Source organism: Opisthocomus hoazin, chromosome 5, assembly GCF_030867145.1.
Source record: "Opisthocomus hoazin isolate bOpiHoa1 chromosome 5, bOpiHoa1.hap1, whole genome shotgun sequence".
Lineage (NCBI taxonomy): Eukaryota > Metazoa > Chordata > Aves > Opisthocomiformes > Opisthocomidae > Opisthocomus > Opisthocomus hoazin.
The window spans coordinates 78,812,577-78,830,679 of record NC_134418.1 but is presented as its reverse complement, the minus strand read 5'-3'; the positions used below and the strand labels follow the sequence as shown (position 1 = coordinate 78,830,679).

At 39.1% G+C, this 18,103-nt stretch overlaps 1 protein-coding gene across 1 annotated transcript in view; it reads right to left on the bottom strand.

The window, feature by feature from the left end:
• SNX25 (sorting nexin 25) overlaps positions 1–18,103 on the bottom strand; it is a 96,805-nt gene that overhangs the window by 76,116 nt on the left and 2,586 nt on the right. The window contains exon 2 of the mRNA XM_075421850.1: positions 8,130–8,202. Coding sequence (XP_075277965.1) covers positions 8,130–8,151 — 22 coding nt within the window. The 5' untranslated portion in view covers positions 8,152–8,202. The remainder of the gene's footprint in view (positions 1–8,129; positions 8,203–18,103) is intronic.

Here is an 18,103-nt window from a genome sequence, read left to right as displayed (position 1 = left end):
ATATCAAAAGTACATCTCATTTGTCAGTGTAAGCCCATGGTGTAAAGTAATCATGCGACTCCACTATTTCTTATTTTCCACTTTGATAGAAGTTATTTCTTTGGCAGCTTAGTAAACTACAAAAAGCGCCCTGGCACTGGGACAGTGAATTAATAACAAACTAACAGCACAACAAATTAAGCTGAATAATTTTGCCTAACTGAAATACTAACAGACCTCATCCAACATCACCTTGTTAAAAACACTTCAAAAGAAAAGGTTAAAATTTATAAAAGTTTCTAGTCAAATGCTTCATAAATCAATTTCCTCAGATTTGTAAGGAAAGAAACTGAGTCAGTTCACTGAGTATGCTCAAACATATAGTTAAAAGCCTTTTGCTACGACATTTCAAGGCTTTTAATTAATTATTCAGGAAAAAAAACGATAAACAAACAGAAGTTTTGATTTGTTTTTCTGACCCAAGGGAGAAAATATATGCTGCGCCATACTGCAGGATGGGAACTTCCAGTGTCGAAACATATCTAATTTCATTGCTTTTCTAAAATAGAAAAAATCATGTTTAATTGAAAACTCTCACCCACTAATACTACAAAGAAATAAAAACAGTTATAAAAGATAGCGGTCTTCTGATAAGCAAGTTGAGGAATAAGCCCTCGATACAGTGAAAAGCAACTGGGAACAGCATTTTAAAAACTGAACTTTATCACTTATCTCAAGTCTCCCCTCAAATTACATTTTAAGTATCTATTTTCCACAGCTGTGCCCATGTCCTTTTCTGAAACTACTGTTTTCTTGTAGCTTGTTTACTCTCTTCTGCTGCAGTACCTGAAATGCTGTGGAAAGCCAGTCACAGCATGGATTCTTCCTTTTCATCTACTCTGTAAAAGACTCACAATTTCTCAAGCACATTCAAAACACACTGCATTGCGGTATTTGTTATCATCATCACTGGCAGATGACGACTCTTTCAGGTTTTCCTACAGACACCCTCCCTACCCTTTGCAAGGGTGCAAAGTAACACATTTCTTCGGCATCCTTTGCCTAAGCAGCCAAGCCAAGGTATAGAGTGGTGGCTCCTACAGACATCTACTGGACAGAACTCTACAAAGTGAAAGTACAAGAGTAAAATTTGCATCTCACTCCCTTGGAATATATTCTCTTTCAGAATATGTATCCACCATTCCTACCGTCCCTAAATTCATAACTATTTTTAGGCAACTCCTCTCCAAAATGAGCTCATTCCTAGTTCACTCCATGATCACCATCATATCCAACGTTAAGTCTCTGTGGTCCGGTAAAGCACAACATTCAAACCTGTAACAAAGCTAACTAGCAAAGTATTACAAGAGTACAGCTCTTGCAATTTTGCAGCTAGATGATCTATAAAGTCCCTTCCAACCCAAACCATTCTATGATTCTACGATAATTTTACTACACTCCCAGTTGAAATACCTGAAGCAAGATCTATTACTGTGGGAAGACTCCTGCTCACACACAGCAAGGTGATGGTACAGTTCCTCATCTTAGGTGTATCAACACGAAAGAACCACGAAATCTAGCGGCAATATCAAACTAAAGACAAAAGATCACCAATCATCACCAAAAATTAAGCCATGCAAGCACAAAATACTTCACTTGTGTTTCTCTCCACCAGTTACACACTTTCAACACCTTAAACTGATTACCTCACTTCAAACCATATTTCCTGCCCCTACCTTTTATAACTGTCTTCCTTTACATGCTTTCTAGTTTCCTCGTCACTTCTGAGCCTTGTTGCCCTCCCTGCATCACCACAGTTTAACCGCGCTGTTCTCTGTAAACATGGGGTACTTTAGAGCCCAGAAGGTATGCCCAAATGAGCAAAGAGACAGCTTTTAGGACTTCCTTTAGAAAAAAAATAAAATTGAAAAGGACACCAGCCACAGAGACTACCATCAGTCTGTGCTGCGGTAAGACACTGCCTCATCGGTATGTGTCATCCTGGCCACGATACACTGCTGCTGCTTTAGTTTCATGCCTATTGATGCAGCTGGTGCCTCTTTCAGCACTCTGAAGAAATAGAGAACACAAATGTAAGAATTTTACAGAGCGCTGCTTGTTTCCTTCAGAGGAGACATCTGCTCACGCAACTACTCTCATTTTTATACTGCGCGTTCTCTAAAACATTGAAAACAACTGGTCAGAAGACAAGAAAGGAATAAAAAGAAAAGCAGGACACACTTTCAGGACAATACCTTGCTACCACTGACTCAGCTGCTACAAATAGGAAACAAATTTCTTCAGAATGAATCAGAGGCCATGACAGCAATGAGTCTGGTGCAAAACTGTAGAAACTTCTACTGGATTTTCTAAATTAGTTCAGAAGATCTAAGTCTCCAGTTGTTATAAGCTGATTAAAAGTCATTCCTGCGTGAACGTGAAGTTGAGTCTATTCAATTTCTCTTTTTAAAGACTAGAAACTAAGATTGGTGGGAGTAGGGACTCAGAAGCTTGTGTGGAGGTTAGTGAGGACACCCCTCTAGACCCTTCCTTCATTCCTAACCCCACACAGGTCTACATAACTGCTATCCCTTCTTCTTCCACTTTCGTTCATTCCGAGGTTCAACAGCACCACAAGAGCCAGCGAGTCAGACTGGCTTCAAATCTGCAGTTTGCAGAGCTTCACACCAGGCAGTTATTATGCTGCTAAGATTCATTACCCAACTTTATGAAAAATAACACAGAAATCCATAGAAGGACTAAATGCCTAACCATTTTCTCAAAGCACCATTAAAAAACAGATTAGAAATATTCTCTCTATGCAAATGCAGACAGACTTCCAAATTCCAAACAAGAAGTAGATATCCTTTCCTGAAAGCACTGGAGACATCAGACCAGAACCACTACGTAAGTTATGGTCAAATCCAACACTCTCCTGTGACTACATGAACAACAGAAGAGAAGGTATAGATACAACACTGGCTTGACTTATTCTACAACAGCAAGTGTTGCAACCTGTAAAACAGAAACGCACATTAACATGAACTGCGTTAAGATTCTGCATCGGGAAACCACCATCAGTCAGTCAAGAAGCATTACTATAATGCTGTGCTACTACAACAATAGATTTAACACGTACAATATGGTTATCATAAGCTATACCTGAAGTAAAGTATTTTCAATAAAAATTTAATGGAAAAAGATGACAGACTATACCATTGTTGAGTATCTGGCAAAGAACTGTTCTATAGAAGTAAATGTTACATGCTTAGTGATTTGTTACAGCTACTATTTCTTCCCCCCACCAAAAGCCAATTTAGAAAAAAAGAAAAAAAAATCCTCAAAAAAATCAAACTAAAATATCAAAGCCCATATACTGAAGTCCCTAAAAATTTCTAATAAATACTCTGAATATGCCACTCTATCATTTCCAATACATTAATTTTTAAATTTAAAGACATAAAGGTCATTATTCACTTACTATATTCTAGATTTTATTATGTCTTAGCTATACAATATAAATTAAGATAATGAGGTTTTACATTTAACATTATCTTTACTTGTTGAAGTTTCTCATGCCCACTAAACCTTTATCCAGACCATGGCGTGAAAGGCTGGCAAGATGCTGTGTAAGTGCCCAGACTTCAGTGACTGGAAACGTGTCCCAGTCACTAGAAATAGCGATTTACAGAGTTCAGTTCTCTTGTTAACAAGTTTGTGATTGGAAAAACACTAGCATTTCTTGGTTTACTTGCATTTTACAACATTATTCAAACTCTACAAAACTGACATGTTTAATAGACCAGATGTTCTCGTTGTGCATAGATGGATAGCCCCTGTACGAAGGGATCATACCCTGACAGTCTCCCATTCCACATTGGTTTGATTTTATTAAAATTTTCTTGACATTTGCTTCTTTAATAATTATTAAGAATGTGCAGAAAAAACATAGGAATTTCTAAATACGCAACAGAGGAAAAGTGTTAAAAAGATCTAGGAAATGCACTTAAAAAGAAGACACATTTCTGTCCAAATAGTTCTGCCCATGTACCCTTTGCCAAGAGATCTTGGCTCCAAGTGTTTTAATCCCAGCAGCAGAGAGTACATGAATTCAGATAAAGTCGTGCTCATATTTTGGACCCAAACAACTCATTTTTCCTGAGCTGTGAGAAAAAGAAAAGAATACAGATTTTCAAATAGAGTGGGAGAAGCTACTGCATATTTTTTTCCTAAATGTCAATGTGTGGATCTTAAATTAGGAAATGAGACAGATTGGGAAAAAAACTCCTGTAAAGGGAAGACATCCCTAACAGAGCTCTTCTAAGAGGTGAACAAGAACACAGATAGGCAAGATCTAATCCACATCCACAATCTAATTAACGTTCCAAAATATTTCCAACAAGGTCACCTCAACACAGGGTTGAAGGAAGATAGGCCACTATGAAAGAAAAGACAGCTCTTCAAATATTTCATGCCAGAGAGCCAAGAAACACAGGAGATGAATAAACAGTCAATTTTCATAGCAGAAGAATTTCACCAGTGGAATTCTGCTGGGATTTCTGCTATGGCCCATGCTGTTTTACTTACTCATAAATGATCCAGTAAAGTAGGTAAGTAATACGGAGGCCGATTTTCCTGGTACTACTAAGGCAGTAGACACAAAGACTGACTGCGAAGAATAACAAAAAGACCACAAGACGTGGGGCAATAAAAATAGAAGATGAAATTCAGTTCCTGGGAGGCTGGTTACGCATACGGCACATAAATCTACTGACAGCTACAGCCCTCAGCCCAAACAGTGGGCTGCATGAGCACAGGCTCTCTTAAAGTGACAAAACTTCCTAAACCAAATGATCCTGAGCAACAGGAAGCATTAAAAGGCTAAAAGCATTTGTAGAAGTGGGTCATCTTTTCTCTGTGTAAGATAAATGAAAGACAAACAAGAATCAAATCAATCTGTCAAGAAAAAAGTATGAAAAACACTGAAAAAACACATTTTGGTGTTAGTCACTCAAGTACTAGTGGCTGAAAAAGGGACTCCGGGTTAAAACTAAAAGGCCTTCTCTTTCTGCCATATTCAACAAGGAAAATCTTCTTCTAATGTTACACTTGTTCTGATTTTGAGCACTTAGATTTCATGAACACACCACGCAGCAGCAGTGCTAACTCGCAGCTGTCCCTCACTTTGTATCTACAGCTGATGCAAGCATGCTATCATTAACAACGAAGCACTCTGAAGCACTGTCCCTTTATGCCACTCCGTTGTCAACAGGCGATAGGAACGAAGTTGAGAACTGAGCTGTAGACCAATGCAAATTGGAGTTCCTTCTTGGTGGCACTTAGTGACCGACACTGTAGAAAGAAAATTCCCAACAACTCAGTGACACTGGCTTTGGCAAGACGAGAAGCTATGCAAGACACAGGCAGCTACGATCAGCCAATGACCACCACAGGAAAGCTACCTAAGCACCATAGTGTTTTTAGGTTTACTGAAATAAGTGTGATGGTTGAAATGGAAACAAGCATGACTCCTTCAGTTAAAACTAAGGATGATCATGGATGGCTGTTCTTCCAGCTACGTTAACAGACTACGATGAGAACATCAGCAAAAATGCAGTAAAGCACGTGACAGCTTGTCGCACACCACAGAACCTCAGGGAACGGTGCAGTAATGGAGAGCCACTCTAAACCCAGAGAGGAAAGTCCACACCGACTGGCTGGAACACCAGCAAAAGCATGGCATGACTGAGTAACGGTCAACACACCATTCTTGAAAAGGGCAAGATAGTTAGCAACCAACAGTATTAGCCAAAGGGCTGTCTCTTCATAACCAGAAACAGCATTTCCGAAATTAGGTGATGCTGGCTCCTACGAAAATACTACCCTTACATCTCTAAGGTAACATACAGAGAAGTAAAATCTCATTAAAAGAAACACTGCAAAACCCCATCAACTGTCATGATCTGACAACACCTACTCAAAACCTCAAGTGGGGGCAGGAGCACCACCTGGTCCCCAAGATTAAAACCTCAGGAGAACTGAAAGTCTCCTAACTAAATCAACGAGACCTTTTAAAGCATTTTGTTGAACAGCATGTTAGATCTAGACAGCAAGAAGTTGGAAAAAATTCCTGGGATTTACAAATACTTTAATCCTCATCAGTGTAAGATAGATTAGCATTAGAGTGTGGCACTAATGAAACAGAAATACAGATAGTATTTTTTTATATCATTAGTAATGAAGTTTTATTTAGTCATAAACTTGTAAAAAAAGCATTCATATTATCAAGATAACTACAAATTTCAGAACTGCCACAGGGCAAGGAATGCATCCTGTCTATTTTCAGACAGATTGATCATTTTAATAAAAATGTAAATTGTTTCTTTTTGGGACTCCTTCGGTACCTCACACTTAAGTTGACTCAGACACCTTCCAAAATCAAAACGCTTGCTTAAGTCTATGTGTGGTAGAGTGAAAAGTACAGTCTCATCCTTATGAAACTGCGTAACGGAGAAGCTGGCTTTGTTAGCCACTTACACTTGGAAGAAACACAACCAAATCTTACAAGTTTGCACGCCAAAATTCAGAGTGGAGGGTGAAAGCTACTCTGAAAAGAAACAGCAGAAAGGCAAGTAAGCTGTCACAACAGAAGGTCCTCTACTCTGAAAATGAACCACTTATCGCTAACTTTCAGCCTTACTGAGTAAGGGTGGACTCATGCATCCAACTAAATGATCTGCTGCATAGATACCTTAGCTGAAGACAGTTGCCATATTTTATTTTTATTTTTTTTACAGACACGAGCTGCTCCTATGTGCAAGTAACAGGAGGGAAGTGTAACACAACTATCTTTCCCACGGTATTTCACAATACCTGTTGTCTATCTCCAAATAACCCCACTACCTCTGATTCTGTGCTGATTATGTCAAGGCTTCATTTCAAATTCCAAGGCAGGTTATCCAAAATGTAAAGTATGCATGTGAGAGAATACAGCAAACCACTTGTCTGTGCTTGTTTCATACACGTAATGTTTAGATGCCACTATCCTTTTCACATCATCAGGAATCCTGTAATCTGACTTGATTCCAGATGTAAAGGCTGCCTAACAACAAATTATGACACGTTGTAATAGTTCACCTTCACAGAAACACGACACAGTAGGTAAAGTGTTCTTACTTTATATTTTAGCTACGTAACCTGCTAACAGCTATTCATAAAAATACCTTTAAAAACACCACACATCCCAGGAAGTTTTCAGAATACAACCAACCTGTTCAAAGTAATGTTAAATTTAAAATATACTCTTCAGATGTAAAAAAAGTGCTGCAAGGAAATCTTACAGGAAAAAATATTCAAAATTAGATATTTACAAAAAGACTGATATAGCACAAATTTTTATAAATATATTTTAAAAGCTACAGTACACAACTCTATGTGCTTTCTTCCTTTAATATACAAGCTAGGTTTTTCCCCCTCTAAATCATCTTTAAGTTCCAACCTAGCAGAATCTTTAAAGTAAGAAATCAAAAACTTTTTGCTTCAAACTCTGACACCATCCCAAGTTCTACAGTATTTTGTATTACCAGCAGTCAGTTGAAAAAATGCATGCAGTAGTGGCAGTTACTCTTTATTTTAAAGAATTGTAAACAAGATATTTTAAATTCATATGATCATAGTTCACGTTTTACGGTGTAAATCCCAGTGACTGTACCGGTGATCCACAGATATCATAGACTGTATCTGCCAGAAATACAAAAGTTGATTTTAGATTCAGTTTTTAAGGCAAGAATTGCACTGAATGGGAAGACTGACTGCAAGAGTCTACAGAATTTATCAGTTCAGGAAAACCCATCAAGAATCTCTGAAATGCTGCCCTTCTGTTTTGTGTACAAGTATTAAGGACTCTATTTTAATGTATTTCTGTAAAAAACAGCCACTAAAATGACAAGTGTCAGTTAAACTGCAAAAACAACATCACATTACTTCCTTCAGTGGACCTCTTGGGAAGACCAAGACCTTGTGCTTTTATTTTATACCAAGAAGAAACCAGGGTCATATTCTAAAATCCTGGAATATTGTGCAGTCATGGTTTGCTAAAAGGACAAGAAATATTCAGAGTGTAACGCTCCTTTGTCCAAGTTAAGACTCACCTTCTCTCAGTGCTTTATCCATGTTGTGAGAAATGACCACTTTCCTTGACTGGACTGAATCAGGCCAATTACTCTGAAATTCAAAGAGAACATTCATCATAAAAAGAAGGAATAAATCAAAAATGACAGAAGAAATAAAACTGGAATTCAAGGTGATGGTACTATATCGCTTGGTTTTTATACAAACATTTTTGCCCCATACAGTTAAAATGGATGAGTGTCAATTGTCTATGAGATTATTACACATTATTTGTTAAGCACATATTAATACACATTGTTGCATACAGTACACTACAACTTGTCAAATTATCATAAAGTCAGGTTTTTTGGTAAAAGGAGCTGTATTTATTTGCAACTCAATGCACTGAGAACAGAATATGCATTTAATAAAACTGGAACTCTTCTATTCAGTATTGTCACAGCTTCACCAGATCTTCAGTACATAGGTCAACAGCAAATATAAGAATCTTTACAGCCTACTGTCACGATGGACTTCATTTAACGTCATAAACCACTTTTAAAATAAAAGCAAAGCCCTTAGATCTCCTACAGTAATTCTGGTCCACATTCTTGTGGGCTACTTCCTTCAAAGCTGCTCCTGGATGCCGCATTTTAAGCTGCTGTACTAAACAAACATTTATCTATTTTGAAGTATTAGCTCTTATAGTGTCCAAACAGGTGGGCGGATGGAAAAACATTTTTCAGGGTGTAGACAAAAAGCAGTGATTCATGCTGTCCTTATCTAGAAAGGAGTATCATTCAAATCAGCAACAGAAATCGTCCCTGCTGCCACTCAGCTTACTTTTCTCCTTGATGGGAGCTCAGACTCTCCTCACTCTTGGTGAGGAAACAGCGCTTTCAGAAACATCCCAAACCCTCCGACATTCACCAAACAGAAAATCAGAAAGCTGTATGAACTGTAAGGGGGCTTTAAGTAAAAACATTCTTCAATGTGCCATTATTTCAGCCAACTTGAAGGCAAATACTCAGTGTATTTTGGAGTAACATGTTTTCCTTCTACTGCAGATACATGCATGTAGAGTCCAGCATAAAGCACGTCTAATGGGACACAGACGAAGAGTCTAAGCACTACCCCAACAGGAAAATAAAGGTGTTCACTACTCTGAGACCGTGGCTGCCATATTCTTCCCCTCAACATTATCAATGTCAAGAGCAGCAAGATTTCAGCATGTTTGCTTTCATTTGCAGCCCCTCTTGCTACCAAAACTACAGTTGAGGGGTAAGAACAGACCATTATCTGATCAGTGAACCACTACAGATTTTCACGGCCCCCTTTTACCTGAACATGATGCTGGTAAAAGTTTAAGCCATACCCACCTAAACAGTTGCAAAAAGTCTTTCTGCTCTTTAGAAAAACACCTAACAACAATATTTGTAAGGCTCCAATACACCACCTCTGACTGCTAACGTTGTCGTGCTTCCTCCACGCAAAGCTGTGCTAATGCTAGTCACACAATTACTTCAGGATTTTTCTGCTTTATTTGCAACAGGAAATGGGATGATTCATACCTCTCCAATTTCAAAAGAGAAGAGACAGACTCACAAAGGCATTAAACATCCGAATATATTTGGGGAGGGGGAAGGGATTCAGAAAGCCCTATTAAGCAAAGTCCCTCAGGTGTCTCTGTGAAGAAAGAGCTCCCAAGCACGAGGCCACAGTCCTGTCTGAAGCTCTGTGCTCAACACCCTCCATCCCACTTAACACTGACACCAGCCTGGGTATCCTCCAAGCCTAATCTTTCTGCTAAACTGAGTCACACCTGCACAGAGGTCGGCAACCTCAAGCCCCTAACGCAGGCACCAACAGTTCTCATTCGTACCCAGCTTGCAGGCAGTGTTATTTTACGGCCTAAACATCAGTAAGCGCTCTCGCAAAGCGCTGGCCAGATTACTCCTTTCAAAACTAGTTTAAACACAAGCTGAGATAAAATTATAAATGCTGAACTCTTTGTTTTGCCTCAGTTCAGGACTTCCTACATCCAAGGAAACACAAAACAAATGCCTTCAGAGGGAACCCATGACTGCAAGTAACCTGCTCCACATCACCACACGACCATCCGATCTACGTAACTCCACGAAGCAGGAACCGACCCTTTTGTGTTTCAGTCTTCAACACTCACGTTAAGAACAAGACAGACTATTCCCTCAGTCGAAATGCAGCCTCTTAAATACTAAGGTACAGACTCACATTTCAGCTTGCAAGAATACTGACAGCATCCTCTACGGTTGGTACATTTGGTTTCTGAAAGGCACTGGGCTTTCATTTTGAAAAAAGCGAGCAATATCAATGGTTAGCATGGGAAACTTGAAGTACAACAAGCGATCAAAAAGAATTTAAAAGCTAAGAAGTGAATACCACTGCTAGCAATGGTGATTTTGCTGCTGCACGAGTGTAATTACTGAAGGGCAAAGGAAGATGCACGGTATATCGGATTTTCCAAGATGTTTTCCATACTCATACAGGTATTGCATACAACACCATGAACAATCTGAGAGAAAAGCACAGAGCAAGAAACAAACCTCATTTAAAAACAAAGGTTTCAACTTTATTTTAAGGCAAATTCTCAAGAACAGATGAGAATCTAACATTTGAATAAACAGGAATGTTTCAATGCATTGGAGCGATGTAGGCTGGGTTAGTTCAGGCTTAAGAAAAAACAGTTCAGGGGAGACATCATTGCTGCCTCCCACTACTGAACAAGGCGGCACAGAGAAGAGGGAGCCAGACTCTTCCCGCAGACACACAGGGCAAGAGGCAAGGTTGCAATACAGGAAACTTCCATCACTTAAAAGGCAAAACTATTATAATGATGAGGCTGGTCAAATACCAGAATGGCGGGGCTGAGAGGCTATGGAGTCTCCATCTTGGAGATACCAAAAACTCAGCAGAAGAAAATCCTGACCAAGCTCACCTAGTTGGACCCACTCTGAGGGGGGTGGACTAGATGCCCTCCAGACATTCCTTTCAACCTGAACTATTCTGTGATTCTTGACGATCCTTCAGAGAACCATGAATTAAATTTAGTGACTGATACTGGATCGGATTTCAAGTGGCCTTCTCTAAAACAGCTGATCAACCCCCTTTTTCCTTTCAGTCTTACAAACTTGGATTTAGCAGAATCAAGTCTTAAATCTTGTTAGCTTAGATCTGCTTTTAAAAAAGTCTGTTTCTGTGACAACAATAACGATGAAGTAACTAAATAAGCAGGCACCCCTGGGTTTGACGACATATGAGAACAAACACCTCAAACCCAACAGTAACAAACCGGTAACACAGGTTTACCAGTACCTGTGATAACAGAAAGATTTCAGAAAATTCACAGTTCCAACTCAGCTCTAACAGCTGAGAAAGAAAAATTCAGATTTCACTATAGGATCTTCTTCCCACCGCTGCCTCAAGTCAGATGGAGGGTGTACGCAGAGAACAGGCTCAGCTAGAAAGCCTAGGTTTGAATGTTTTCACATTTTGCTTCATGTCGCTCATCTAAAGCAAAACGCTGCTGCATTTCATGAAACAGTTGGCGTAACCCTGACTGAGCCAAAGATGTTCATAAATGGATTTAACACAGCCAAACCTCTAGCTTAGACACTCTTTTATACTGATTAAAACCCATCATGTTCCCATTAGTCCTGACTTGCACTACCACAGCCCAAAAAAATCGGGCTCCACTCAGTACAGTGTTGAAGAATAGCAGACAAACTTCAGTAAGATCTGACAAAACAACTTGAAGGGGTAGGGGTGGAGCACATTTGGAAAGCACATGCAAAGAAGGAGGTGCTAACGAACAGGGAGGCCAGTTTCCTGGAACAGTTCAAGTTTTCTCCAATTTTGACTTTGTTTATAGGCTAAAAAAAAAAAAAAAAGGATGTGTGTATTTCCTGGAGACTTCTACATAATGCGCATTGTTTGATACTCTTGAGAATGACTTAAGAAGTAGACAACAACAGTCTGCAAGGCCCAGGGTAAAAAACCCAAGGCTGGCATTGAGCCTGAAATTTTGTCTTAGGCTCAGTCTCCTACAGATGCAAAAATTAACCTAATGTCATTTACTGGTTTAAACAATATAAGTAATTTAAAATTAGTTTTGAAGAAAAACATAAATGTTAAACAATAAAGAATCAAGAAGGTGTTTCAACAACTACACCAAATAAATGGAAAAGCATGGAGAACACAGGAGTACCTTCCACTACCAAGAAACCCATCTGCAACACTCAGTCATCAGACGCAATTCTTCAAACATAACAGCAGAAAGCCAGGCATACGCTACAGGCACGCCACACGCAGACTTACTCTGCCATGCAATTAAAGCCAGAAGCAGAGAAAAAATAACAATTCTTTCTATTACATTAACTCAATTACAACAAAACTAGAACAGAGCTCAGGACATGTCCCACGATATAAATGGTCACTGTGCATGAGACGCTCCATTTAATCAGTGATCTAAAAGGCAAAGACTGCATCTAATTCAGCACGTAAGAACTATCTCGTTACTCACAGCTACTCACTCCACCCAACTTTCTTATTTTCTTTGTCAAACATACATTAAGATCAGATTTGATTTTGATGATAGTCACAGCCTCAATAATATTTCACTGAAATCTCCATAAATTCATCTTTAACAGATCTGGATAGATGTTTTCTCACAGCAGTAAATATCACTTCAATTTATGATACAAAAAATAAATTTTCTAGTCACAAAAGAGTTAATATTCTTAATTAATACCTATAGTTCTATTTTAGATTACAAAGCAAGTACGTATGTGCCACATTAAGCATTAATCTACATATATTGAGGTATACTATAACTACTAATTTAAAAATCAACATACTTAAAGCACGTTAATCCTATTATGTTAAGCATCATTATCTCAATAACGATTTTACAGTATCAGCGTATCTTATCTCCACTAACCTAGTAGCTTCTGGAACATGCAAACTGTGTTTACTATATGGGGATCTTCTATCCTAAATGTGCCAAGTTCAAAACTGGTAAAACTGTAGTGGTACAAAAACTTGATAATCAGGGCAGAACTTCCTTCACTTGAGATTTCATATAATATTAGACAGAGAAGAATATGAAAATGGAACTTTCCTCAGGTAATACTTTCATTCCCATCACTACAGCTAAGAAATAATTTGTAAGTTACCATTTAAATTTCTGCTCAGCAAGAAACACAGCTTTATTCTCTGCAGGGATCTTTAATATCACCATCAAAATAAAGGCTTACATGAATGGTCATGGTACAGGCACAGCCCCAGTCTACTGAACATCTCCATACTCTCCTCCTCTGTTAAAAACACACACTGAGAACATATGACCTATACTTCAAGGCCAAAAAGAGCCATGTGCTATGAGAGCTGAATTGCTGGGAAGACAGAAAAACCTGCACAGACCCATGCCTCAGCTGCAGTCTCATCTTCATGATCAAACTCCTCCGTTGTCTATCACTATACCCTCCCTCCCATATGACCTCTCAACTTACAAAGGTAGAGCATTCTGTCTTTTTAACAGAACATCCAGAATGAATCATCATCGTTAGTTTCATTAACATTAACTTGTTCTCTTTCACTGTGCTTGCTTAATAGGGAAAAAATGGTACAGAATGACTGGTCATATAAATCTCCCATGGATACAACACAAACTTGTTCCCCTTTTGACTATATAATTATTTCTTTAAAAATCACTTCACAAGGTGGCAGCTTGGGAAAGGATACAGTATTCTACATAACTGCGTTTTCCTTGGTTAAATTTTGCTGCTCTCCTTTGCAGAGCACAGGGAAGCAAGACCTGGCAGTATGAAGGAACTTCTTCAGATTCTATTTTCAGAATGTTTCTGATACACGTGTACAGTATTTTCAATCCCAAAGTGTATCTTGAATGCAAGAGGCTTTCCCTCTTGGCATTATTACAGAGGTTTTTGTTCCACCTTTAAGACTCCCCCGGCCAGAGACCTGGACAGCAAGCTCCCAAGGAGCCCACCATCTGTCTTTCTTACTGTCTTGGTGTGGCTCGGTTATCAGGAGAAATGAACTAGCTCCCTAGTTACGTGGTCAGTCATAAAACACTTCAAGTGAGAAGCAGTCCCTACAAAGGTGAAAGCAGCCCGATTCACAGCAAAATATGGAATGCCAATCTAACACAACGCTGAGAAGATTAAATGTCAAGCACAATTCAAAACAGAGCTGAAGCCAACACAGGATACAATGGAAGGAAACAGAAAGGGTTGCATGACAAGACAAAATATAAATATGCATGATGAATAAAGGGCTGTGCGGAAAACTCAGTCTGCTCACCGGTAAGGACTCACTTACGGGACAAATAAGAGACACAGAGTCAGAACACTTCATTTCCCGAGATCAGTCTCCTGTGAGAATAAAGTTATCACTTCAAAGTTACGCCTGCAGTCCTGACAAAAAACTTCAACTCTGAAAAAGCTTATAGATCCCTAAGGGTAATATTTTTTAGACATCTGTGGAATATTTAAACTGTAGTAGAAATGTCCAAACTGCAGGCCCCAAAGTGTAACAGTCCCCACTGAATTGTAACTGAACCTTTGAGATTCACGCAATGTTCTTTTAAAATTCTAAAATACTCCTCAAATTGGTAGGCAATGCTACAGTATCTTTTCATTATTTTAATTTCAGCACTTGCCTAGTGGTAAATTCACCTGCATCATCAAAAGCTGACCCGTAACGTGCCTGTATAAGAGACAGCACTAAGAACAAAAGTATCAGACTCTCAGTTCCATCAAAAACAAACCAAACTTAAACATCTCCTTTCCTTTCAATCCAGAAACAACTGATAAACTAAAAGCAAGGCCGTAGATCAGAACATTTGTTTGCAATCTCGAGAGGATCTAAAACAAGCACAACAGAAGAGCAGCAAGCAGAGACTGTAATGACTAGCACAAGTAACAGCAAAAATCCTGCAATATCCTCTCAATATTCCCTAACAGACTAGAGAATGAGACAGACCATAGAAAATGCTCGGCTTCAGGTTGATTAAAAAAAAAAACACAACATAAATACTTTTGAAGACTTACTAAGGTGCAAAGATCTGGACTGAAAGGAGTTAGGAAGTTTCTCGCCTCCCTCACAGCTGCTCCGAACTGCTCATTACCTCAAGAACTGACTGCATCATGCTCGAAACTGATACCCACAGATGGCAAACCTTCCACTTCCCACAGCCGCTGGGGCTCCTGCCAGCTTACCTTCACAAGCTTCCTTCGATGGTAAAAGTCCAACAGCGAAGGAAAATAAAACTGCGTGTCCTTTCTCTCCGCTTCCCTTATGTTCCTCGAAAAGAGCAGAGCACTCAGCTTGGGTACCATGGCAGATACTCAGCTTGGGTTAAGTCGCCGCTCCATCTGCATCACTTAGACCATTCCCAATAATCTCACTACTCATCCTCCCACGGCTTAAATAAAAAAAAACAGTACTATCCTGCAGGATCCATAGATGTCAATGATTACCTGATGCAATGAGCAAAGATCTACCGATGCCCTCTCTTTAATGCCAGATTCACAAAAAGTCCACGCTCAAGGCTGGAACAAGCCTTTAGGAACACAAAGCACAGTCACATCTCTCTCCCTCGGGGCCAGAAAGTTAAGAGTAAACTATTTCCGAAAATTAAGAGCTACTAAACAGAAGTGAACAAGTGTGAACAAATATGTCAGGAGCTGAGTTTTAAAAAAAATATTCAAAATCACTGGCAACTGTTAATCACAGGAAACTAAAACAAGGACATTAGAATCAGTGTACCCCTCCTGCTGGAAAAAAAGCATGTTTATTAGCTTTCTGTTAGTGCTGCAAGATAGACGAGGGAGATCATTCTCTCTACAGCGTATCGTTCATTTAATCTGAATTTAAAATGCAGCCCTTAAATCCAATAAACTAATCCTTGAGTTTTGCATTATTTAAATGAAGTTGATAACCCAACTCTCTATTATTCAGAGTTTTTGCTTTGAATCAGAGTCAAAGCACTATGCTGAAAACTCTGTCCTGCCAGTTTTTTTGGCAGAGGAACAACTCACACTGGAAACGTGGGAAAAAGCATTTTCCTTCCCCCACTAACTTGGGTAACACGGTTCTTCATGAGTCAAAGCCATCTCCCCTACAACCACACAAGTTAAGAGCAGTGTAGGGAGCAAGCCTGAATTTAAAAACGCAATACACTTTCTGACCAGGGCCTTCCTTGGTATCAGCAAGTCCACTGATACTTGAAAAGTGAAAATGCTGTTTAAGACAGACATTTTAACAGAAGTACAGCTGGGTCACGATGACTTACTGCTGTCTTGCATTTTGCTGTCCTCCCCTGCACAAACAATCTTGTCCCAGAACAGCTCCCGAGAAGTGCTGAAAAATACCTGATGATAACACAATGTACAAATTCAACGTGTCATTCAATTCCCACTATTTCGACATCAACAGAAACTATTTACCAATACTATTAACGCCTGCAAGTACTTAAATTAACAAGTAAAACAATATTATGAGTTGCCTGTACACCTCTCTTCCCTTCTCTTTCCAATGAAAATACAAAAGAACACTGGAAGCAACACAAAGCTTTATGTGGCAGCCCGGATACACCTCGCAATTGGAGCTCTCGCATACAGGAAGACTACACTGAAAGCACACGTCATCATGGGGATACAAATCGCACACCCTGCTTTCCAGACTTCAAAAGCTCTTGCTGAGATACCCGACGTTAGCAGACAGCCTTCACCTTTCAAGTCCCAACAGGGTCACACAAACAGTATTTAGGACAAAGCATATCTTCATGTTTGGAAAGACGGCTTTGTTAGTAGCAAGTTCAACCAAAATGAAAACAGCATATACCTTGCTCTTCTGAGGTCTGAACCTGCAACGCAGCACGTCCTCACCCAAGTTATTCACCTGCATGAACAGTTTCATGAAAATCAACAGCATTAAACTCACATTGTAAGTGCTTGCAGAATTGAGAACTTACAAAAAACTCGTTTTTTTCAGCACAGCATGAAGAACTCAATCCAACTCCCTTTGAAGTTGATCAAGAGTACTCCCACTCACTTTCCAAGAGCTGAGCCTGACTCCCACTAGAGTAAATATTTATTACTGAATACTTAGTGTTTCCTCATTTGTTAACCCCAATGTGAAAATCACTCAAAGAATGAAAAATGAACCTATCTGCCTTGAGCTCGTGTACATACGACACATGCACAGCAAGACAGCAGCCTTAAGACTCTTTCCTAAAAAAAAAAAAAAAAAAAAAAGAATTATTAAGCCAACAGAGAGTTCTTCCCTACTGAGGAAAAGACACAATAAGGCTAAACAAATTCTAGCTTTACAGACATCCTACTACTGGCTCCCAGAAAAGACAAGACAACAGGATCATAAGGCTCTACGAAAAATGGGAGAGTAACAACTGAATGATAATAAAGCACTGTAAATACAAAAGTATGTATAATAAAAAGATTAATCTACAAATTTTTCAAAGATAACTGTATGGAGGAAACTCTGCAGTAAACATTTCGGTGAATGGCCTACATTTCCATATGCTGCCTATATGGACACTAATAATTTCTTCACCTACATGTTGCTGAAGCACCAATTAGGAAATCTGCTAAACATACACAAAATTGTGTTCAGAAAAAGTATGCCAAGGAGCTTTGCAGCCCTGAAGCCATTTTTTGTCAGAAAGAAATCAACAAAACCGTAAATTGAATGCATGAGAAACAAATAGGATGCCTGGAAATACAGCTCCTAAATAGAAAGGGTAGAATACCTCGCTGCTTTTCTGACTGTCCCTTTCACACAGCCAGGTTAAGTTTTGAGAACAGTGCAAAGAAGGAGAAAAGAAAAATTTTAACTGAATGAGGGAGAGGGTGAAAAAACAACCCCAGCAACAGGGTTGCAGCAGGTACTGCTGTTTTAGCAGTGACTTTTAAACACCAGATTTCAATTCCCTTCTGAA